The following is a 26,246-nucleotide window of genomic DNA, read 5'->3' as shown; positions in this document are numbered from 1 at the left end:
CGCAAATGAGGTAACAAAGCGAAAAATATTAAATGAATTTACCCCACAAATTCGCCCACCATCCTACATTGAACTGCATACTGATCAAAACTCTCCTCACGAACAAAAGCGGGAACCCGAAAAAGTATTTCCTCGCAGAGGTACCATACTATCGCATGTATATGTGAACACTATATATGTGTTCATTGCCGCTGTTAATAGCGTAAGAATTACTGCGAACTGATATTTTTTCAGTGTTATTCCCCAACTCTATTCATCAGATTTATGAATAGTTGCCAAAAAACTATCGTAGATTGAATACGTTGCCTGGTTGAAGCACAGTGTGGTTTTAGGAGAAAATTCAGATTGAGCGGGCCAACGCTCGTTGAGAGAGATAAACAATGTTATTATGGATTCATATGGCCAACTTTTGACAAATTTCCCTTATTTATGACAACGTTAAGAGAAATCCAATAGTAATTAATTTCACTGCGTAATGGATCTTTCCCTTGTAGAATTGAAATGACTTTAGCCTGAAATTCAATCATGGAAATATTAAGGTTATTTAAATTTTCAAATTATGAGGGTGTGAAGTAACTGTATTCTTCTCTACTTTATGGTTATTCTAGGCATTCATGGAAGAGGAATAGACATAAGAGAGATCCCACCAATCGTGTCATGATTGATAGATAATTTCAGCCGATTTGGACAGAAACGTAGTGCTCAAATAGCGTGAGTCCTAGCATTGATATCCTAGTTAAATTAGTGTTTTCCATGTTTCTTCGTCCACGTAGACGATTCAGATATACCACGCCACCACATAGATAGAGTATTCCTCAAAATAGGACGATTTCGACCAAGTTGTCTTTTCTACCAGCTTTTCCTTCAAATTTTCTTTCACTTACATCTACATAATACCCCGAAAGGGCTTTTGACGAGGGTACACTTTTGGAGGAGAGGGGTATGACTGATGAAGGGGTACACTTTTTCCAATACAAAAGTTATCGTGTTAGAAATGACAAGTACATCACCACCAATGAGGTGATCAACCGCTACACTGGACAGTGACATTTCCTTTGGATCGCAAGACCAATACAGGACCAAACAAGACCAAAGATCAAGATTGCCTCTGATTGACTGAAATGAAAACCACGTAATGTTTTCCTTCACAGCTTAAAGGTCGTGCGCTTTATATCTCACGATCAAGTTGATCGAGAGGAAGGAAATGGGAAAGGTAGATTGAACAAAGGGGTACAGACACAATATCATCGACTTGGTTTATTTTTAAATTATTTATGTAACAAATCCAAGACTATCCTCGACAAAATTCGTGTCCACATACGTTTGGTTATAAGACTGTCGAAATCAGATAGTAAAAAAAAACAAAAACGCACTGCACAACACAGACGAAAACGATGAAGTCCTCTCTCGATCGATATACACCGCTGGTAACGAATTCAGGTTCTGCACTTTCGCACTCAAGATCGTCCTTGCGCACGCGGCGCAATCTGCGACCACAAGATGGCGTCCCCCGGAGAATTTCCCGCACTCTCCTGATCCACCGCGCGCCGGGTTTTTCCGCCTCCGGCGTCGGCTCCACATGGCCTCTCGTGTCCCTCAGAGGGCGAACGGTCCGTCTCACCCGCTGACCCACAATTGACCACCGACCTCCACCTCCATCTCAGCCTGCTGACTCCGGTAGGCGCGCTGCCGTTCCTCGAGGTCCCTCAACCGCTGGTTGTAATGCTCCAGTTGCTCCCGGAGCATCATGTCTTCAACCTGGAGAGAAAAAAAATTTCCCAGTGTCACAAGTCATTTCATATTGAGAATCCAACCTCGAGCCAAAGACTGCACCCGGCTTGTGGTTGGTTGATCGAACACACCATTAGTTTCCCCTCACGGAGATCACACATGAATAGGTTGCCTTCAGGGTCTCTGAACCCAGCACATTCGCATTCAAATTGCAATTCTCTAAAATTATTATGCGCAGAAAATTTAAAATTTTCACGGATACACATACATTACCTACTGTAATTACTCTTCTGTAAGATCAGGTGAATCGAATGATGACATTATTTCCCATCGCACGACAGATTTGACTTTAAACAACTTGTGTTTTGATCAGTGGTTAATCATGTAGTTCCGAAGATGGGGCAGTGATCTAAGGGGCTCGTAATTCGTCGGTTTTGGAGGTGGTGGGGAAGGAATTTAGCCGGACGATCTGGCAGTCACGGGATCGATTCCCGCATCCATGGGCCATGCTTAAGCTGAGATTTAAGTGCTCTAACTGATTTAAGAGCATGAGATGTATTCGCCTACATAGTAATTTCTTAATATCCTTAGTACTGCCATTTTAAGTTTCATCGGAATTAACCTCGTGAAATCATACCTTGAGGAATAGGAAATAACTGTGTAAATTTAACCAAACTATTGCGTTACGACCTGTTTTATCACATGTGGCACCTTCAGGTACTTGCTGTTCAAGTTTTATCCTGCATATGCCTTTAAAAATGTTTTGATATCTTGAAAATCCATCCCTAGGTCCAAGAATGGATACCCGAAATACTTGGATATGAATGCCGGGAATAACCAAAGCTTTACAATCATATTTAGAATAAATTTTGCCTGTAAACTGCGGCAACGGAGACTTGAATTTACAATTGAAAGTAACTTTAGTCTACCACTATAGGAGTCACCCATTAATACATTATTTAAGCGAATGGGTGAGAGAAATACTGATGGTACGACAGAATATTTAAAAAACAATACGAAAGGAAATATACGTATTAATAAACACTCAATGTTCATGAAAATTTCAAATTAATTGAAAACGCCAGCCAGTGAATTGAATACAGGAATAGGAAGTCCAAGAAAGTGGATACATTCGAGAGGGATTACCAGAAATCGTAAAAGTAATTCCACTAATTTAGGGGAGGTGCCTGTGGGTACATTTTTCAGCATGCACACTGGAAGAATACTGCCAACATTTTCATGTTGCAAATGGGAAATTTGCCTTGAATACTGTGTAATTCTCTGTTTTGATCATCAACAAAAACTGCCAAATTCATACTGTCACGAGAACAAAAAATTGAATTTTCGCTTTAATTAGGAAACTTAAAATGATCATTCTTTTTCAGGATAGGACAGAAGAACGTTTTTATTTATTCTCCCATACTTATTATTTGCTCACACAAGGAAAAATACTTTCGTTTACCCCTTAAATTTGGATCTTCACCATTTATTAATATTCTGCTTGAACAATTCAATAAAGTTTTTCGCTCAGAGGGGACCGATTGAACATCCAAAACAATTACACATGGTTTCCTACACGTATTCACTCTCCCCCACCCCCCAACCCTAGGGGATTTGTAGGATTACCCGTAAAAATGGGAATTTACAGACCACCAACGGCAGCCTGCCCCCGGATATCTTTTCAGAGGGCAGGGTAAAAGCTTCGATTAAGCCGGAAGTATCATGCTCACCTGAGCCTTTTCTTCGTCGTACTCCAGGCATCCGACTCCATCGAGGCGTTCCAGGTCTACCCAACCTCTCCAGCGGACACAGACCCCGTTCATGATGAAACTGGACCTCAGATGGACCTGAGGGAGATTAAAGGAGAGGGAAACCTTCAGACTCATATCTCTCTCTCTCTATTTTCGCCCATAACCATTATGGTCAGTTCAACTGCTAATACCCTAACTAAAAACGCATACAAAGAATTTCTATGCCATGTCCAATCCATTCGTACAAGGAGGAAAACATGCTCATGCCTCTTTGCACCAAAACCCTAGGCTTTTGTGAAAGTGAAACCATCTTTGTGAGATACATAATGACATCCATAGATAAGTGGTCGTCAGTGCTCTTGCCCGGAAAACATTAGGTAGGTGCTTAAAAGACATTGTGACAAAAAGTATTTCAGACCGATCCTATGTTATCATTTTCATATTCCTCCGGCTCATTTCGAATATTATTAACTCAGGTACATGGCTAAAAAAACTTTCGTTTCAGAAGTTGAATTACGTGAATGAAGGAATAGTATCAGAACAAACATGTTATAATGATAAAGGTAAAAATCCCGCGCAAAAGTATGTGAAGGTAGGTAAAAATTAGAGGCAGTTTTGAATCTAGTATCCCAGATTTAACAGTGTCCCCAACTTTAAATACGAGATCCTCCCATCTTGATGGGAACCTTGGCAATCGGTTAGAATCAAATGGACGGCCGGCGTGATGATTAAGCAGAACGAAGATATACGAATATAAACGAATGAAAAAACTAATCAAGTAATATAAATTAACACAAACACACACATGTGTGAATATATATGTGTATATATATATATGTATTATTATTAAGGTAGGTTTTTGGATGGACATAATTACTAAATAAATAATTTGTGAACCCTAGGAAAACAAAAACAAAACAACCTACTTTACATCAGGTCCCTCTTCAGCTCTGAGTACTTTCTTCCTCCCTTCATCCCGTCCTACATCCCTATCCGGTTCCTTCCCTTTCCTCGCTTGCCTAACATTCTCCCTTCAATTACAATCTTCAACATCCCGCTGCCGGTCAAAACCCCCTTCATCCACTTTTCCTGCATCCATAGGATTGCTCCCAACAAACCCCTCTCTTCGCCCACCATACCAAGCACTTCCTCATTTGTTTTCTTCTCTGTCCATTTCACCTTCTCCATTCTTCTCCACACCCACATTTCAAAAGCCTCCTATATGTGTTCCTATCCCTTTTCTTTATATCTATTTCTATCTGAATGAGTATTTGTTCGCCGTTTGGCGGGATTTCGTGTATGAATGTGTGTGTATATATGTGTATATATATATATATATATATATATATATATATATATATATATATATATATATATATATATATATATGCAAGAACACAGAGAAGCACCTACGAATGAAACTGGCAAATATTCCGAATTTTCGGTGGCCAAACCATCTTCCTCTAGGGAAAGAAGAAACTGTTCTGAACTGAGTTCCTTCTTTCCCCAGAGGAAGGTGGTTTGGCCACGGAAAATTTGGAATACGGGTGAGTTTCATTTGCATGTGTTTCTCTGTGTTTTGGTTCGCTAGAACTATCTCGCTTCCACGTTTAAATTATTATTCATACCCGTGAGACTTTCCATCAATATACATGTAGTATAAACATATAGATTAATTTATTAGAGGTATTCTACCTATTTCCAGGTAGGTTTCCGATGGCCCCTAAAAACAATTTATTCCCAAGATTTTCAAAAACTACCTCTTTCTTGTCCAAAATTATTTCTTTTTCCTTAATTTCTGCGTGCTTTCATGCTGTCTAAAAAAACCTGCTCTCTTCCTCAGTCTATCCCGCCGGCCCAACTTTCTCCTTTCTATAAAGGACTTCTTAACATGTTACCACCATTCAATATTTCTCCCAACCACTTACTCTGCCTTTTTTCGGATTTCTCCGGGTGACTTCCTCTCTTCGCCCACCCTATTAAAAACCATGGGGTTTTTCTTCCTCTCAGGCCTAACTATTTCCTCCTTTCTCAGCCACATCTACATCTCAAATGGTCTCCATTCCGCACTCTTACTCTTGACTCAAAGACCAGGTCTCACATCTATAAAGCAACTACGCTCCATATTAAAGTCTTTGCTATTATTTTAATGTGTACACAGGGTATCCGCCATCAAGTCTCCTCTTCAAACTGGTTCTTTCGTTAATGCAATTCTCCTCCTAAATCCCTAATACGATGTTCCTTTTAGTCTAAAATATTACCCATATACATGAAACTCTCTTTCCTGGTCATGTTTGTTCTCTCCTACTTTAATGTTTAACTTAGCTTCCCTGCTTCTCGAGAATCTCATTGGTTTTGTTTTCTTGAGATTAATTAACATTCCAAACCTCTCGCATTTTCCTCTTAATCACTTAATATTAGCTTCAATCCCTTCGCTATCTGACTCACTATTGCCTTATCATATATTATTTAGTATGGAATGTGACTTGGCTTGTTTTATTATTCAGTTGTATCGCTTAGATGTTGTTTTCGCTCATTTAAATCCGATGACCAGATGAGTAACGATATGACGTTCTTAATAGTTTATGAAAGTGAACCTTCAAAATTCAGACGAAAATCCGATGCCTGTCTCCAAGAAACTTCATGGTTCATCGAAGGAATATTAACCGCGATTCCCTCCTCCTCGCCCCGCGGAAAGCAACTGGTGCACATTAAAAGGCACGCGGAGGGATCACAACGGTGCCGTGACTGCTATCACAGGCTTCCCACAACAAGAGGGGATCTATTGCCGGGACGGGGGAGGGAGGGGTGTCGGTAGTGGAAGGGAGAGGAGGAACTTCAGTGGAAATCTCATCATCCCCACTTATATGTGAAGAGCACTACTTCCCGGCAAAGGGAACGGCACGTCGGAGAGGAGGCGTCGAAACCACAGCACCTCCCCACCCTTATAGTTCCCCTTCCTTCCCCCCTCCCGGCGTCTTCCGCCCACCTCCCCCCTCCACCCCACTTCAACTCCTCGCACGATACAAACGGACGAATTTCATCGAAACAGCAGAAATTGAGCCCGGGGCTAAACATCTCATTCTCCTCTTCCTAACCCCTTTCCTTACACGCGACGTGCGCCCAGTGCAATCTTCCGCCCTCGGCGGTGATGCAATGGAGTTCGCCCAATTGCTAAAATTACTAAAGGGAATTAAGAGGAGACATGAGGCGAAACAAAATACCTTCCGGAGGATCTCGGTGAAAACTAGTCTTGCTTAAATATTGGATTATACATTGCCGGAAATTTGGCTCTTTGGTGAGTCTCTAATTTTAGCTTCATACACACTTCATGCATTTATAATGGCTCTTTAAGCATCTAAAGTCCTCGGAGACAAATGAAGCCGCTCTCCAAAATCCTTGCTTCCGTACATAAATTAGTCTCCGATTACATATTACAAGCGAATCGAGTGATAATGAATAGCCGAAGCAAAGGGGGAACTCGGTGAAACGCGGACACAAAGGGTTGAAGGAAAATCCTCAAATTTGGAGGGACAAACTCACTGTTGAAAGCCGTGATTTCGGCTGAGAAAACGCGAATAGGAACACAGGAGGAATTGGAAATAGCAAAGCGAGACGAGAGAAAAAAAGTGTATCTGAAGCAGCAAGGCGCGATCTAATTATCAAGTCACCCAAAAACTTACGAAAATTGTGAACAAGAACCCATCAGGAAAGCAATAATTATGATATTTGATAGAATTCAGAGGAGATACACCGGAAAAGACATGTTATTACCATGAAGTCTGTGACGCTGGGTCAATCGAAAAACAAGATTGCGAGCCCATCCAGGTCTGGAAAACATCGCTCCAAGCAGAAACCATATGAAAATTGTCGCGAGATCGTGTCCGCGTATGACTGCAGGGGCGTAAATGATAAGATTCCGCACCATTACGGCATATTGGACCAGTCAAAAAAAAAAAAGGACAGAATTCCGCACCTTAAAATATAAATTTTCGTTCGGTTGGATTCACTGTTTAACGCAGGTCCGGCGACAGAAAGAACAGACCTTTATATCAGGCCGGTATTTACATATTGCGTCCAAACGGCTGCTAAAATTCCAACAAATAAAAAATACAGGAAATTTCTGTGCTCCAACGGGCACACGGACGGCAAAAAAAAAGCTTAATCAATTTTTAAAAAGGCATCAAAAAATGTTTCAAAACTTGTGCACAGCAAGGCGTCCTACTCATTATGTATTTATTTTTATATTGCACTCCATTTTGTTAGTCAAGTGTATTTTTTACCTTGCCTAAGTTGCCTTCAATGCTTCGGGCCTGTTTTTGCGGAATTTCTCTATGATCTAGAAGAAACTTTTTGATAACTTTTTCTTTTTGCGAATCCCCGTAATAAAATATTTCATTGCAAGACCCTAGTTTCAGCGTACAATCAATATCATCTTCAGGTGGGCATGTTGAAATGTTTAGCATATAATAAATATTAAATAATAAGTTTTTTACGCGAAATTTATCAAGTTTAAAAAATTAGTTTCTTCAGACTCCCCATTAATGCTTAATTTGTTGTTAGAAGAAAAACAAGGTTGAATCTCACAATATTTTCTGTAGGGGTCTCATTAAAATCTGTTCCTCTTCCAACAACCGCTCCACTAATCAAATTACCGTTCACTTTTCATCTCGCATTTACGCATATTAAACGACCAACGTCTGATGTCCCTCCGCCCCGAGCCACGCGCCCCGTGATCTTGGGGATAGGAGCGGATTAAAGCCAGAAACCGAGCCGAGGTTTGATAAACCTATCCTTTGAAGACAGTGGGTCGAGAAAGATCCTAACAACGGCAATGGGGATTGGAAAGAGAGCCTTCCGATCCCCGATGTGATGACGGGATCTAAAAAAAAGGTAATGAACGGAGAGACCATCTTCAGAAAAGCGAAGTCCCCTTGCAGTAAGCGTGCCTAGTCCCGGGTTTAATTGCCCCCATTTCCCTCTCTCCCTCTGGCCGGGATCGGCGTCGGGGACAAGATGCGATCGCTGAGGGGCGCACGCCGCGCCGTCGAGGGCCGTGCGCTCGGTTGTTGAATGAGCCGTCGCCGCTATCGTCCCGAACCACCCCCGTGACTCAGTCCCCGAACCTTACGTGCTTCCGAAAAATTCGATTTTAACGGCGCGTGTTGCTCTCGCATTACTCCATCTGACACTGATCTTCACCGCCAGCCGCCGAAAGTCTCGGTGTATTTGAAGGCGATGCACGCCTGTTCACTCATAATTTTAATGAGAGATTTCAGGTGCGAGTGGCGCACTTCGAATTTACGAGAAACGATCGCGACTAATCTGTCAACCACGGAACGGGTGGTGGGCTCGTCCACGAACGATTCTCTGTATTAATTATTACATTCTAATTAAATGGTTAGGAAGGCGCCGAAGCACGACCGTAAGACATTAGACAAAGACAAATAAACATCTGTGTAGAACGCCGATACGAGAGGACTAACTTCAGCCCCCAAATGCATCGATAGGAGAGATAGCGACAAGATGTTCCGGGAAATCGACTCCCGTTGTGGTCCGTTATATGGAATTCTTTTTCCCTTGCACAATTCGTGAACACGACACACTTTTGAAAACATCGTGGGCGAAGATTCAAATTTCCTAAAAATTAAATGGTACACGATACTAACCATCACCAATTAGCCTAATGGTTGGTAACCTGAAACCCCCCGGGGATCGAAATGGTGCGGTGGCTAACGGAAAGGCTTCCCATCGAGAGGGCCCGGGTTCAACTCTTGGAGACAACAAATATTTTTTAGTGGTATCCCGAACCCTACTTGAGGTGCTTCGTGGTGAGTACTTTGAGTTAGTACGACGACCGTCGAATGGGACATTAAACTGCGGACCCCTTGGCGCCTTTCGACAAGATTAGAGTTTCGACGCTGGGTTTCTCTCCACCTTTCCTTTACCAACTATCCCTAATGGCGCAAATGATCTTAGCTGTCGGTAGCCTCCCATAAAACCTACTCCTACAACCTGAAACTCCCTGCCATACTTTCTCGTGGTGGCTGTCAGGGTAAGATAGTTAGATAGATGTTGTTGAAATAATACATTTTATTCCCCACTGTGAATTTCTAGCCCATTTGGCTCATATGCGGTCTTATAATTTGAAAAATAACTCGTATAAGCATACGAAGTTTAACTGTGTCATTGTATAAGTTTGGTCATTTTTAGCGTATGAATCTACTACAGCATTCTTAGAATGTCCTCAAAGTACCATAAATACCCAAACAGAGAACTAAAGTCTATATATATATATATATATAATCTGTGAATAACTGGTATTCGTAATTTTAATTCCTGAAAGGTAATCTTTATACCGAAGGAATGTCATTATTAGTACCAGCAAATAAGCTAAATAACGTTCCTTGAGGCAAAAATTAGCGCGCTGCGGATTTGTAACCTTAAAGGATCACAAAGATTTGGGACGCATACGTGAAATCGATCGTCACTAGTCAACACAAGATTGCACATATACCGGAAGTTTTTTCTTTTATTCTTAACGGTTACTTAATGAAAAACATGTCTGAAAACCATTATCCTATCATTATTCTTCCAAGTCATTTGAATGGACTACTTAATTTTACATGTATGCATAGACTCCATCCGATTCCCATGAAGGGCGTCAACCTACGGTACCTTCACTTAGTATACGATTCTCTTGACGTGACATGAACATGGGTAGTAATTGACAGTCCAGAAGAAAGTGCTTTTACCCATTCCTCGCCGAAAACTTGTAATAAAAAATCTCACCTGAATATTATCTTTTCCAACTTTTTCGAAAAACTGCACACCTTCCTCTAATTACTCTGACTTTGGATGACAATTAACTCCGTCCGCACTGATAGCGAAAGAAGGTTTATGGCATATCCTCAGGATAAGTGTCGTTAGAACTTAGAAAAACTACCGCATTTTGAATTAAAATTATCAGAGTTGTGTATTCGGGTCAGATTCTACAAACATTTTCCTTATCCGCATTCAACTCCCTTCGTAGAACGTTAATTATTTATGAAAGTGTCAAGTTCTTCATTGATTTCATGAACATAATTGTTCAATTATTTTGATTTGTTTCAGCAAAAATGTTCGTAAAAAATGAACGCAAGCTGAACTCAATTCTAACAGTTTCGACCAAAAATGCAGCTCTGTTTTTCTCTCTTGGTAAATGAGCATTGAAATCCATCATAAAAGATCTGCGATGAAGTTTTGAGAGACCTTCCGCAGAAAGGACGGAACTAAGTACGATCATCACTCTGTTCCGACTAATCGTAGGCGTGGAACATTATCAACGGCTCGAGCCGCTTCCAACGCCTTCCGATCGCCAATCAACTTTTATGAGTACGTCCGCGCACAAACGAGGACGCCATTTGGAACTCATCCCGACCTTTCCCTCCGCGAAGGGAAAAATATGTGACCGACCGCGTGAGATTTTCGATTTTCCGGCCACTGCGATGAGGAGCGATGGGAACACCCCAGATTTCGCCCCAAAAGCCGACCACCCGTCGCTCAGTGGAGGGGAGGGAGAGAGAGAGAGAGAGGCCGCGGCGGGGCGTAAAAAAAAAACGACGCCACGTCCGGGGGGATGCACATTTCTATTTATTGTTCCCCCCCCCCCGCTCGCCTCCTCTGGCGAATGAATAAAAATATAAATGAGAAACGTCACTCGAGGGGAGAGACGAGATGAGAGAGGAAGAGGTGCCGTGGACAGTCCTCCCGTCACCTCTCCATTATATTATTTTTATATAGGTGTGCGTGTGTGTGTATATATATATATATATATATATATATATATATATATATATATATATATATATATATATATATATATATTCATACGCACAAAAATATCCCAGGGACCTCATTATGACTGATCAGAATGAAAAGCCCGGATCCATGAAGAAAGAAAAGAGACCCGGGGGGGGTTTGTGACCCCATGCAAAAGAGGCGCCTCTCCCCATTAGTACCCATACGCCCCGCGGACGTCGCCCCCGCGTAAACAAAGAGCACCACGCGAGTCTTTCCCACACCACCCCACGCTCCCGTGACAAAAGATTGCCGTCGGCGGTATTCCTCCCTCCAAGGGTGGGTGGGTGGCCTTCGGAGATCTCGGCGGGCGATCGAACAGCGCGGAGGGGACCGGGGGCGACGTGCGGCGGACGGCGTCGACGGGGGACGACGGACGCCGGGGAGAAACGGTTGCTTGCGGGAGGGTGCAGCTGCGGGGGATGGCGGGGGGAGCTCTCGCCTCTGCCGATGGGACGGTGGTCGGGGTGCAGTGTCGCCCGTGAGTCCGGCCTACTCGACTCGTGACGGGAAGGGGCGTCGCGACGGGCGTCGGACGCACGAGCCCACGGATGCGGGCGTGATGAGAGCGGATTGACGAGGAAAAGGATTCTCTCGTTTCTCTCTCCTCTTCAAACCGGCTTTCGAATGAGAAATACGTATTGCTGGGCGTATTCTCAACAGACGGCCGGAGCGGCAGCAATGTCATAAGTCGTCGGCCGATCGAGGGTGTATTTTTTGACGGCTCTTAATTGTCTTTACCGCATCTTCATGAGCTTTTGATCGCTCTCTTCCGACATTAAATCTTGTGTGGCCCACAATATTTCATTGCTCAGTTTTCACTTTCCACCAACTCTCACATACAATCCCGCATGCCGGAGCATTTTCTTCTCCACTTACCTTATTTTCTCCCTTCTATCACGACCCTCAACATCCCACTATCTCTAATATACGAGGTTTAACATCGTGAAGCCCAATAAGTTTCTCCTCCACCCACTGTTTCCTCCTCCGAATTTCTCCCAGCAACTTGCACTCTTTCGCCACCCTTGGAAAAGCCTATGGTCACTTGATTGCCTTCCTCTCTACAGGTAAAGGTGAAAAAACTTTGTCTAATCGCATCATTTGACATGTAGAAGTGGAAAGCGCTGCCAATTACCGATTAATTAGAATGTTCCACATGGAAAAACTATATGGATTCATAAATTAGCTTTTAGCTTCGAGAAAGTGGCCACGAGTATTCGCCGTCATCTTGGTAGCTTCCAAGACCTAATGATTTGATACAATATTAACACATCAATCCTCCATTCGGCATTCTACAGGTTCACATAAGGGTACGTAAGAAGTCACAGTCTAAGAAGAAAGAAACACTTTTTCAATTTTAATTGACATATTTTTCAATCAAAAATAGAAATAATGCACTCCTTTCTTTGAAATCCATATTATTATCTCGTTAAATACAACGATTACCAAAATAAATATACGAGAGGGAAAAATATAAATTTCACGCCTTCATCACAAGCCTCCTTAGATTTTGGAATGTTCATTCGTAATCCGTTTAGTTAGAAACGCTGAAGATCTTTCTCTCCCTTCCTCATTTGACTAATTAATAATTTTCTCTCGCTCTAAAATCTTACATCTTTGGTATGCATATTATTCACATTTTATGCTGTTTTCTCAATTAACCCACACGCCTCTTAACCTACTACGTTTAGCGAGCGATTTGGAAAGTGGACCAACGAACAATAGAAGCCTTTAAAACATGTTTCAGGACCAGAATGCTGAAGATTAACTCGGCAGGTAAAGTGAGAAACGAGGAAGTATACGGAATATGAGGAAAGGACACATGGAGATCTCTCCAGCAAAGAAGATTTAAATGGATTGGGCACAGTTTGAGGCGTAATGGACCAGCAACATAACAGAAAGGAAACTTGAATTGAAGGGAAGGTCCCGTGAGGAAGCCCAAGAGACTAGTACATAGGACAAATTAAGAAGGGCGTTAAACAGAGAAGCTATCAAGTGGCGAGGGAATTAAAACTTACTTAATAGAGAAGACTGGAGGTCTGCAGTAAATCAATCTTAGAATTTAAATACTGATTATAATATTTCTCTATTCAGCTCGCTCGCGCTAACCTTCTCCTAACAAATATACGTGTATCAGGAGAATCGCACTGGTATGGTAATTGCTGTATATTATTGATACGATGCATGTTATTTTTTCATTCCGAAGATTCGACTCGAGGCGAAAAATTTACCGGTGGTGATAGTCCCTAATTCGGGTCCAAGTACTCATCTGCGTCCGTTGTATGAGACGCTGAGCTGAAGAGAATATGGCCCTTTTTTTTAACAATATGACTGAATTCAGGTCTTTCACCATATATACATCGCTAACTACCATTAAATAATTCTTCCCATACTCAGATCATCAGATGGTGCAAACGACCTCGGCCTAGGCCTCCCCTTGAAGGCCGCTGGTACGTACACCTCCCAAAATTATTCTCAGTGCATATTTGCGATAATTCACCCGTTAAAAAAAAATGGAACACGCTGAACCGAGTCGGGTTAAAAAAAACCTTGCGAAGGAGAAGTGATGTTTTTTTACGCAGCGGACCTTAACCCAAACCTCAAAAAACTCGAAAAATGGAATGGGAAACCCGATTTTCAATTCGCTATCGTTTACCAGTTTGCATGAATAAGCTTAACTAAATTCATGCACCAGTGATCAAACGCCGTCAAATGACCATCGATTTAGTCAGTGAACAACGAATTGCTCGTTTGCGACTGCTTGTTTTATTAGTATAGCCCTCTATTATTAAGATTAAAATCTGATTATTTCGAATTTTATGCCGTGGGATAAATGCAGATCTGAATCAATCTATTTTTATTTTTTTCTAAATTTCACTCTTAATCTGTACAGTAAAATAAATGTATATATTACTATAATAACCAGCATTATTATAAAAATTCTAATGTTTACAAACTGATGAGTTAACTTTTCTGAACCTGCATTTCCCACTAGTATGTTAGGAGGAGATGATGATGGGTTTATCCGTAAATTTGGAATTTTCAGCTATGAATTCAGTTTATAAAAAATATAACACAAATATTATTAAATTAGAGGAAGATAAGACAATATATTTTACTCACTTATACTCGACCATTATATTGTTCAACCCGTCTATTAAATTTTAATCCACATTGAATTATTAAATATACCATTATTACGACGAAAAGCGTGATGACAATGAAATGTTTTTTGCAGAACTCGACAGAATATCCATTTGCAAGGCTTTGACTAATCTTATTCATACATTTACGCAGACGTTCCTCAGTAACGAATTAAGAAATAACGAAAGTCGGTTGCGTTCATAAGGGATACGAGTCAAGCTTCGCAGACGCTCTGTTGGCATGTTTTTCTGGTTTCACCGCGATGGTCAATCCCAAATCACGACGTCAATGAAGAATGTCGCCCAACCCGAAAAACATGCTGCCCTCGGGAAAAAAGACACCCACGACGGTCTGCGAACATAAGAAAATGCTGACACGTAGTAATGCTGGATTTGCAACTCAAAGACTCTCGGTTTTGAAGGAATAGAGAGTATTCTGAACAGAAGTGTACGGTTTGGTTTCCTTTGTGGACTATTGCGGTACTAAAATAGATAAGCTGATTCCAATAATCGGGAGTGCGCTAGTCTCGCGGGATTGAGTTGTAAAATTTGACCGGATTCACCCAACTCTGAGTAGTCGAAACATATTTCATTGTAAAAGACGATATTAGGATACACACACTGAGTTTTTAATACACAATCTTACGATCGTGTGGGTGTGTACATAAAAACTCATTTTAAGTTTAAAAGAATCGTGATTATTTGAGCTATAAATACTGATACGGCCATTTTCACGACTGACGTGAAATAATACATGTAATGAAGCAAAAAAAATCACTTCTCCTTTTCATAACTATCGTTCGCATTACTGCGTTTTAAGGCTAAGGAATATTACTGTTAAAAGAAGCCAGGTAGGCTAATTTGACATAATAAGCTTTCATTTTCATTACTTTAAATAATTTTTCGGATGTATTACGCGCATAAAAATAATATAATTTTTGAATTTTCTTTGCTTTCAAAATGAAATACCGAATTCAATTGGAGAAATGGGAAAAGATGAATCGCATGCAATGCATTACACTTTTCGGCCACTTCTACCGGGACTACTTCGAATGCTCAAGAAATGAAATTCGAGTGCTGATGATAAATTTCTCAGCGGGAGCATTGCCCACAGAGTTCCCTCAATACCGAAAGCTCCTCCGAAGGTGTCTTAGGCCTCCTGCCCTCCTCCTCCGACCCCCTTAACCCCTCCCCGCATCATTCACGGATCGGTTGTCAAGACTCCGCGTTCGTCCATGCGAGCGAGGAAATCCCTAAGACGACAGGCCACAGTGTTGATTCCCCAAGTGAGCACCGGGTAAGGTGAGGGCGATGTGGAGTGCGGGCGCAGGGGGTTGGGAAGGGGAGTGAAGGCGGGGGTGGGAAAGGTCTCTGGAGGGGGGTGGGTGGATCCCTTGCCAACAGGGATGGGATAGGGAGGAGGAGGGGTGTCTTGACCGCTCGGGAGCCTGTCTCTCTCCTCGACGTGTCGACCCTCGAAACTTCCTTATGTCTGGCTGCCTTCTTCGGCTTTCACGAGAGGGAAGAAAAATTGGGACGTCCCACCCTCACCGTCCACGAATGAGCCGTCGGCGGTGGCGGCAGAATGCTCCCTGCGGTCGGACGAAGAGGCATTCATATGCCCTCTCATGAGGAGTCGACACGCGTGCGCATACGCCCGTGGGTGTCGAATGATTTTGTGCATAATTAGATAAATATATGTATTTATATATACACAGATACATGCATGTGTATGTGTGTATATATATATATATATATATATATATATATACACATATATCTGTATATATATCTTGTATATGTATCACATATATCTGTATATGTATCTTCTTTTTTTTTTGTGTGTTTCTGTGTTTTTGTCTGTGTCCACTAGTGCTAAGTGTTATACATTATATATATATATATATATATATATATATATATATATATATATATAAGAAACTCACACGAATTTTCCAATTTTCAAGTTCCCTCCTTGAGAAAGGTGGCTTGTACCAATGAAAATTCGAAAACGCGTTAGTTTCTTTTATTTTTTGTGTGTTTCTGGGTTTTTGTTCTCTAGTGCTATGTTTATATACATTATTATTACATCCGTGAGACTTTCTTTTAAGTTTTATATGCATATATCTTTGTGGGTATATAAATAAATATTTATATATATATATACACACACACATAAATATATTTATGTGTGTATTTATGTATTTATATATTATGTGTACGCGCGCGCACACACACTCATATTGGATTTTTTTTCGTGGGCCCCGGGCCCAACTCCCTATTTACACGGCCCTGTTGACATGTTGTGAAGTATGACTCGAGGGGCCCTCAATGACATATCGGTCGGAGAAATCCGTCGGGTGTTTTTTCGACCCGGGGAATGCGGCGTGCCGTATAGGATAGGTATACCTTCCCCCAAACCGTCTGTGTGGGCATGCGAGTCGTAAGGGACCTGTGAAACGGGAACCAGAAAAAGCCTGCCGAAGGAAAAACGATTTTTAAACAAGATGTCCATCGTCTGACGCCTACTCAAGCGAATGCTATGTCCCTGTGGGCCACGAGGGTTTTTTTTTGCTTCTTCGGAAATGGAAACGTTTACCCCAACCGCGTCAAACCCTAAGGTCTGAAAGTCAAAAAGAAAAAGGCACAGGCATGTGGAATTCCGAATATGCTCGGTATTTCAAATGGGCTCTTAGTAGAATAATAAAAATTTTTTTTGGGTGCTATACTTTATTGCTTATTTAGCGTGGTTTTGAACGGCGAGGAAACTTGATCGTTGTGCAAAACGATAGGTGTGGTATGGAAGCTTTGAAGATGTGAGAGTAGGCAAAGGTGGCTTCCCCGATGACCAAGCTTATTTAATCAGTCGACCAAGGGTTTACAATCTTACCTGAGCAAATTAGGGAGTCGGTGTGAAAGGAGTGGGATGAGGATCAATGTAAACAGAACAAATATCATGAGGCTTGTGAGAAAGAAGAAGGCTAAGTTAAACGTTAAAATCAGAGCACAAAACTAGAACCGATTATCCATTTTGGAATTTTTTGGATGAAGTGGGTCACAGTCGTAGGGGCGTAAGTAGAAGATGAATAACTGCGCTAGGCAAAGAAGTCTTAACAACGAGGAGGTAATTGGTGACAGGGATATTTAGTGGGGATGTTAAGAAATGGTAAATGAAAAGTTTGATATGGAGCGTAGAGATTTACACGGCGAGGAAACTTGGACATTTTGGCCAGATGGTAGGTGTACATTGGAGAGTTTTGAGATGTGAATAGGGACATATATGGAAAACGTTTAATCAACGGGAAGAAAAACTAACCAAGTACTAAACATGGCAGAGGACGAGAAAAGATTGCAGGGAGAAATTCAAAAGAGGCAGAAAAGGTGTTTATAGAGCATTTTTGGGATGGAAGGTTGAAGACTGTGGCAGAGGAGAGAACGTTATGGGGAGCGAGAGAGGGGGAGGAAAAGAATACGCATGTTGGAATGAATGAAATAAAGGAGGGAGGAAGTTTGCAGAATTGAAAGAGGGATTGATGTAGCGAAGGATATCGGGTTGTCTTGATAAACGAGGGTTTATAAATGTACCGGTCTCGAGTATATGTCCATCAAAAATCTACTCTAACAGGTAGATTACCAAAAATAATTTTTATTATTATTATACATTTTCACTGGAGGTTTTGGTGAGGAAATGGAATCAACTGATTGGCCGAGAACTGAAGCGCGTTGTGTATCGTGAGCTGTTGGTGATGAATTGAATCGACGATTTTTGACTGCAAGGAAGAGACAACATCTGCGATTTTTATTGAGCATTAAGAGAAAATTATTATTAATAGATTTCCTGCCCCTTTCTTAATCTGGGAAGACGTCTTGAGTCAGACAGATGGCAGTTAACGAGAGCCCATCGAGTTCTCCGGAAGCAATTCATTGATTTCTCTATAGCAGCTCATTTAATGCCTTAGATTTTATAACAAGCCATAAAAATCTTTACCCCGTTCCGTACACTCCTAGTATCCGATGAGACAAAGACTCTTTCAAACATTAACGGCTCAACACCATTAAAAGTGAAATGTTGCAAATTTATAACCATTTTTATGTGAATCAACATTTGGAGAAAAAAACTCTGGCGTCGGCCCCGGCAAGCGAGCCCGATGACTCTCCGGTGATTAAGCGATTTAAACGCTCATCATTTTCAAATGATTTGAAATGATCGTTCTTTTTCTGCATCGTTTCAAGTGACTTCATTTCGTCGCCTTCTTGAGGCTGTCACCTTAAAGTGATCCGGAATCTTCTTATACCCATCACGACAAAGGAATCAGTTTACCACGTGTTGCCACCGCAGCCCTCACCATGTCACAGCGTAACGGTTCCAATTTTTTTTGTCACAACCCCGCGTCAAACGTTCTCTGGCGGGAATTGGACGGAGACTCGGAGGGACCAGAACAATTAAAGGAGGAGGAGGCGCGCTCAAAAACAGCCCCACGCCCTCGAAAATATTCCAGCCGACCATTTAGCACTAAACATTTCCACCCTCGGCGGCAACCGAGTGAAGTAGGTCTGCTGAGGTCGACCGGGGCCCTGATTTACGATAGTTTCGGGGCCCGGGAGCAACGGCCCCAGGAGGTCGCCACCCTTGGGTCCTAGTGGAGGCCGCCAGCATAAAACGTGTACACGCCCCGCCAAACTACCGCCGACCCGACGGAGGTCTTTCTTGCCCTTGATCCATCCCTCTCCCTATCTGGAAGGGAAGCGTGGGTGGGTCCGGCCTGCAACCTTCTGGGGAAGAAGTGGAGAAGGAGGGGAAGATTGCTTCTGGCGAGTGTAGAAGGGCCGTGAGGTCGCCAGAGGTGTCCGAGTGATTCACCCGGGGGATACGAGTGCCTTTGCCGGCCACCGACCGCTCTCCCGCCCCCAGGTCGAGCCGTTCTCTCGAGTCCCCGGAGCTAATCGCCGCTTCACCCCCTCCCTCCCTCGAAACTAAACTACCTTCCCACCCGGCCATTATAGTGATTGCAGAACGCTTTGACCGTGGTCACTCCAGCGAGACGAAGGGCACGTGTTTCATTATCGCGGGGTTAACTTGCTCCCCGTCTCACTCAAGGGAGAGAGAGCACTTGGGATTCCCAATTATCTCGTCAATTTGTCCGTCTAATGGGCACTCGGAAATGCTTCACCTGTCATTTTCATTTCGTCTCTGGGTTGGGTATTCAATGACTCCGAAGGAATGCCGTCTAAAATGACCACCTGGTGTGGTGTTCCTATGTTTATCTGTGTTTTCCGTGGCGTTCCGCTTGCTACGATCCGATAATACTATATTCCACTAAAATGTCTTGACACCTTGTTTCAACATGATTCATCCCTTGTCATTTCATTCTGCGCGGGATACACGTTCAAATGCACGGAGATGCGATGATATTGGGTGTATGTAATTCTAATATTATTATATCATTGTTTAAAATCCGATGTAAATGCCGACGTGCTGATTCGAACTAATGCAAAATAAATAAATATTTTTATTGGTTGTGTCAAATGAAACTTGATACCAGCTGGCTTTCATTTCGCGGACTTGCTGCACACATTCGCTTTCAGTGGCCTGTCTGGCCAATAAAATATGTACCTTGTAAAGCATCTTCCTTTTGGAAATTAAATTTCTTTTATAAATTATTATAAAAATCTGTTCTTTAATCACATTATTCACTGATTCAACCCAGAATATTATCAAAAAACTTAATTCGATTGAATCAGTGGAAGAATTTGAATAAATCAATAAAAACTCATCGAACCTTTTTGGTAGGATATGCTCTTTAAGTAGAGTGGACCCGCGAGGAATGGAATAAAGAAGTCGTTGAGTGATACCAGAAATGGGCACTAATTATGAGCAACAACTACCGGCTGCCATGTGGCTAATTCATGATACTGTGCTAAGTAAAAACTATTTTTCTTCGTTTTTGAAATTCAAATAAAAGTGACCCTGGAAACAGGTTTGTTCAACTCACATACAGGATCTTCCATTACTCTCTTAATTGATAAGTTTTCTAACAAATACTATAGTTTTACTTGCACGTGAAAGCAATTTTGCTTTCTACTAGTCAATAACTCATGTAATTCTATCTCTTGTCAATAATATTTCTCAGTAGTAAGATGCAGGCTATTCAGACGACAAAACGATTCTCCGATGTGGTAGCTGGATTAGGTATTATGTTTTCGTCCGGCCGTGGCATGCAACGACGATGTGTTTTCGACCAACTTAGGTTTGATGGCTTAATTACGATTTCCAGATATTTTATTCTTCGATTCCAATAATTAAAGTTATGGTTCGTGCCATTCTTCTTTGAGTGTGGCCCTTGGAACTCTACATGATCATATAAGGATCATGGATGGATACTGGCAGCCCAGAATAACGACGCTATTAGGCGCCATATTGTGCTAAACTGCTTCCCCTTCTGGACTAACAATACCTGGCACAACGAAAACATCCAGGGAAAAACTGTTGTGGTACCAAGGCAGCGTTTAGAAGCGGAAGCATGCAAAAGGGCAAAATTATGAGCCAACAGATAAACAAATTGTCTTGTACTGCATAAAAATCATTTGAAAATGCTAGGTTTTTCAGACGTCTAGTTAGTTTTTATTTCATTGGTTGACATTTAACTAGGCTTAAAATTCATGCTAGAAAATGCTTATATTAAATATAGATTCTTTGGTAGCTCAAAAACTGAGCCATTCCCGGTGAAATCCTACACGTACTAAAATAAAATGCTTGATATTTATTTACACTGAAAGGTCATTTCCCGAAGATGAGAACTTTTAATACTGCAGTTGAATAACGAGCAACGCCGGGGCGAATTGACTCGAATTCAAAAACTCAAATTTTGATTACAACGAGATTCACAATCGAACGATAATAGCATTCGGGAGCAGCGCACCGAATCTATTATTCATTTACTAAATAGTAAGTATTTTGCCAAAGAAAGCTCGATTAAGATATACTTTCAGTTTAAGATATTCGTGCAAAAAATCCCAATTCTCATCAGACATTCCGTTAGCTGAAATGAATATAAATTGAAAACATTATTAGTTTCTTAGATATTGTTCGATTATTATTAGAATCTTAAAAAAAACATCAATTGAAAAAATTATTAAAATTTCAGCAAGAATTGGTATGATATTCAAAAAAAATAACGCTATTGTTCGGCTCCTGCATTCGTACAGAAATTAACAAAACATTAACGTCATATAGAACAAAATAAATGACACTCGCTCCTTTGTAACTTTGTGATACTCCATCACTATCGATTGCAGTCAAACTTTCACAAACCACAATTGAAGTCACGAAGAACAGCAATATTGCACGAGGGAGTTATAATTCAGATTAACCAAAAAGTTGCCCGAGTGAGGTTTGCCGAGGCAACAGACATCAACGGTGATCTCACTTATTTCAAAATGTGATCATCAATCGGTTCCTCCGCTCTCCGGGTAAAACGCGAAATCACCCGAGTGGCGCGGGAACTCCGCCAGCAATTATGAACACCGAATCGCTCCACTTGCCGACGAGGAATCGGACGGACAAACGAACCCTTGGTCCCTAAGAGTCGCCCAGATCCCGTCTACGGTGGCGCCACGCCGGAAAGCGCGGGTCGGAGGAGGAACAAAGGGAGGAGAAGAGGAATCGGGGGAAGGGGGAGGGAGGGAATGGGAGGGGGAAAAGGAGAGGGGGGAGGCGGATCCATTTCCCTTCCTTTTCGGCGCCTCGTCCCCGCGGCGAGCGCCTCACCCCAAACGTCCCCACGGCCACCGACGGAACCTTCTTCACCATCCCCCCCCCACCTCAAACACCGCCCCCCCCCGCGTACACCCCGCACACCATCCATCTCGCAAAAACCCCTCCGAACCCCATTCCTCCCTTTTTCAACCCCCCTCTCCCCCGTCTACCCCTGGGGGGCCGGAAAGTTCTTCCGCGCGCACGCTATAGTTCATATTTCTCCTCCTCCCACCCACTCCAGACCCTCCTCTCACTCCCCACCTCTCCCCGGGACCTTCTCCCTATGCTCTCAGCTTCCCCCCCTTCCCTCACCCCGCCGCCTTTTCTGACGGGTGGTACCAACTGGAAGAGACAGGGGTGAGTGCGGGGGTCCCAGGGAGGACGGGGGATGTTGTGGAGGGAGGGGCGTGGGGTGGTGGGGTTAAGGGTGCCGGAGCAAGAAGGGGCAGAGGGCATCGAGACCACCCCTCGCGCGCACACCGGGGTCTTCCCCCTGCTCTCTCCCATTCCCCGTGCCGTATTACTCCCCCTCTTCTTCTCTCGCCCCCCCCCCATCCCGCCCCAGGGTACGGGTTTTCAGACACGCCTCACTACCCTTGCAGCTAAACAAGCCCTCCCACCGTCTCCCCTCCCCCTTTCCTGCTGTTGTCCGACACCGTCTCCCCTTCCCCCGGCCGCTTCCCTCTCAGCCCTCCCTCTTCCGTCTTCAACCCTTCTCTTCATCGCGCCATCCCTCTCCCGCTTATAACTCTTCCTGCGTAGCTCTCCACTCTTCCCCCTGCCCCCCCCTCTCTCTCTCTCTCTCGAGATTAACTCCACCCCTCGGCAAGAATAATAAATTAAAACTAACGTTTACGCTAAATATGTGACGGAGGCGGGAGCCGTAGTAATTCCCTCCTGAGCCCTCTCCCTATCCACCCCCCCACGTTCACCGTTCCCGCCGTTGCCCCCTCCTCGTCCCCCAAGGACCACGACTGGGACGGGAATGGCGATGCTCTTCTCGCGCGTCGACTTCCCCGGAAATTTAACCGCGCCAGGTGCGAATTCGTGGAAAGTCCACGGGAGGAAATTCGTATCCGGAGCGCACACCAGCGCCTCCACCTCCCCACCCCCTCACCTCCCAACCCACCCTCCTCCCGTGGAAACTACGCGAGCTCTACTTCTCTTGTGCTGTTTACATCCCATTCCTGCACCGTGAACAGTCATGATTTTATTCCAGGTCTCGATGTCCAATTAGGTGGGGACACGCCAATCCGCAGATTTTTTTTTGCTGCCTACGTCTTTTGTGGAGTCAATAAGGGACGCGGCAGAATCCGGTTCTTGCTTCGTGGAAAACAATAGTGCTCCGTCGAATGCTGCTAAATGTTGATGGACTTGATATGAATCTAGGAAAAGCGAAAGATGAATAAAGAGTGGTATTGTATATTAAAAACCTGTCAAAATGAGTGAGCATAGCTTTTAGTATGCCCATTCGTCATTATCCAACGCTAAATAATGAGAGGGAGAAAATGGAAGGAGTAGAGTGATTTTCTAGTCGGGCCAGATAACAAATTTCTGAGATATTTTAAAGAAAGCTTCTACTATGGAAGATCAAGATTTCGGTCGGGATTATTTTCTTTTGCGACGCTGATGAAGAAAAAATATATTGCTTAACATTATATGTCTAGCTATGATCGATTCCGGATTGCTTCTTATATTAAAAGAAGTTAAGAGACGCACCGCGTGGTCTAGTCGTGACACGACTAGGCTTGAATTTAATCTTATATTTTTTTATACAACATCCGTATACTTAAAACACATATAAAGTCATAATGTTTGACCAAAAATGGACATTTTTATAATCTCTAAAACAACTACCTACTGCATTTGTATTTTTAGTACCCTGAAAGCCACCGCTAGGCTGGGGGTGCATACACACAAGACTAGGTTTGATTCGAATATTTAGATTTTTACACTGTGTGCATCCTGAACTGCTTCAGAATATTAATACTGGGTTCATGCTGAACTTCAATTTAATGGTAAGCAACATTCTCATGATAAATTCATAGCGATGTCATTTATCTGCTAACTGCAATACGTTATATGCCGACCCCGGTGGCGGCGGGGTAACGTCCGCCGGGTCGCGGGTTCGATTCCCGCCTGGGTGAGTTTCCCTCCATCTAGGGCTAGGGTGTTTGTAAATGTGACCATTGTTATCGTTGTTAACAGTTCGATGTAAAGGCCAAAATGTGCTGTTTTCGGACTAATACTGAATAAATAAATAAATAAATCGTTGGAGGTAGGTTTTTGATGGATGGGGCTACAGTTCTTCCACAGTATGTATCGGATCTTTAGAGTCCTAAATAATCCAATAATAATAGCAATTCAACTAAGAGATTAGTTTGTTAGTTGAGAGAATAGCTCTCATTTTACGACGCTCAACGTCGCGTGGCATTTACGTATTTGAAGTTGGAGGTATCATTTACTTTCCCGTGCCACCTATGGCTCTCCCAGGAATACGTAGCACAAGAAAAAAATCAATCGAAAGAATGATCAAAGTCACCGGGAATTGAGCCCGGGCCCTTCAGTCAGTAGGCCGAACTCAAACTAAGCAAAAACGCCTTCCATGACTTAAATGTCAATCTGTACATCATCCCACTCTCGCCCCCACAAACAATATGGATGTCTGCAACAATTTCAGAGCGTAAAAATCATTCGCCTCCGGTCAAGGCGAATGATTTTAACACTCTGAAATTGTTGCATTAAAATGCACATTAGCGGATGACTCCGTTAAAAGTTACTGCTGCGGCATCTCCCGCAGTTTCTTTGGAATATGGATGTAGCTATTATTTCGTATTTACTACGTACTATAGCTATGCCTTGTACCTATTTGTAACGTATGCTGCAATTCTAAAAATAGTTATGAGCGATAGGTTTAATGTTATAAGCACGTAAAACCTCCCAACTGTAAACTTTGCTTCATCCGACCTAAAAGATATGAAGTCTCCCTGCCACGCTCTATTTGGGAAGATTTGAGCTATTTTTGGAGGAATCGGAATATATTTTGGACAATTAAGTCCATAAGTTCAGTTTTAATTATTAGACCCTTAGAGCTTAGTGATGAGGACACATTTTTTTAATCTGCTGCGAGAGTTTTATTCGTCCGATGCAGCCCTATTCCCATTCTCGCCAATCCCTTGCCGTATTCCACATCAATCCATCACGCCCAGGTCACTTTATCGGCGACCAGTTACCACTCTGTAACACTCGCTCGAGGATGCGATAAAACTTTTTCCAGAAGAACATTACAAACTCCCCACCCCCCGCCCCCGGGTCCAGATTTCCCCCGGCAATTTTGTCACACAACCCACGCACGAACTCGGCATCCCCTCCACAGAATGGCGGCAGCCACGCGGCTGATTGAGCGCTCGTTTCCCGTCGGACGAAAGGCGGAGGGCAATTATTATTTCCACGTCGACCAGACGGGGGCACATGGCGAGTCTCGACGCCATCAATTTCGCCTCGATAAAGTCGTTTCGCATCCGTAGGGCGGGGGGGGGATAGGCTGAAGGGGGGAGAGGGGGGGGTGAGTTTGGTCGTGGAGATTGGTCCCAAAATCCCACGGGTGGGGGGGAGAGAGAGAGCGTGGGGAACCCCAGGGGTGAGGGGAAATGTCCCCGTGCGTCGAATCCGAATCTTCGGGGCGGTCGAAAAAGCGCATCAATCCTCAGCCACTCGAATCTGGTGTCCTCTTCCTCCTCCCCTCCCCCTAACCCACCCCTTGCTCTCTCACCCCCTGTTACGTTGTCTCCCCTCCCACCCGAGTGCGGCGGCAAACCACCCCTTCCTCTTCGGAGATCCTCACGGATCCCTTCCTCGCGTAACCTTTCCCCTACACCCCTACGGACGGACTCGCTCCCTTCCAGGCTCTCTCGACATTCAAATATCCACTAAACCCCCCTCCCCTAGTTCCAGGAACCCAGCGGCCGCTTCCGGGACCCGCGTCGCCCGTTCCAGGAACCAACCAACCCCTTCTCCCCCTTCCCT

The 26,246-nt window shown here is 43.2% G+C and overlaps 1 protein-coding gene across 1 annotated transcript in view; it reads right to left on the bottom strand.

Moving 5' to 3' along the window:
* Positions 1–1,291: 1,291 nt before the first annotated feature.
* The window catches only part of LOC139687472 (protein big brother-like), a 61,815-nt gene continuing 36,860 nt past the window's right edge, over positions 1,292–26,246 (bottom strand). The window contains exons 4-5 of the mRNA XM_071584646.1: positions 3,462–3,578; positions 1,292–1,758 (exon numbers count right to left, since the gene is read on the bottom strand). Of these exons, the coding sequence (XP_071440747.1) occupies positions 1,618–1,758; positions 3,462–3,578 (258 nt within the window). The 3' untranslated portion in view covers positions 1,292–1,617. The remainder of the gene's footprint in view (positions 1,759–3,461; positions 3,579–26,246) is intronic.

Source organism: Hetaerina americana, unplaced genomic scaffold (genome assembly GCF_022747635.1).
Source record: "Hetaerina americana unplaced genomic scaffold, ioHetAmer1.1.p SCAF_2, whole genome shotgun sequence".
In the NCBI taxonomy this organism is placed as follows: domain Eukaryota; kingdom Metazoa; phylum Arthropoda; class Insecta; order Odonata; family Calopterygidae; genus Hetaerina; species Hetaerina americana.
This window is presented reverse-complemented; position numbering and strand designations above follow the sequence as displayed.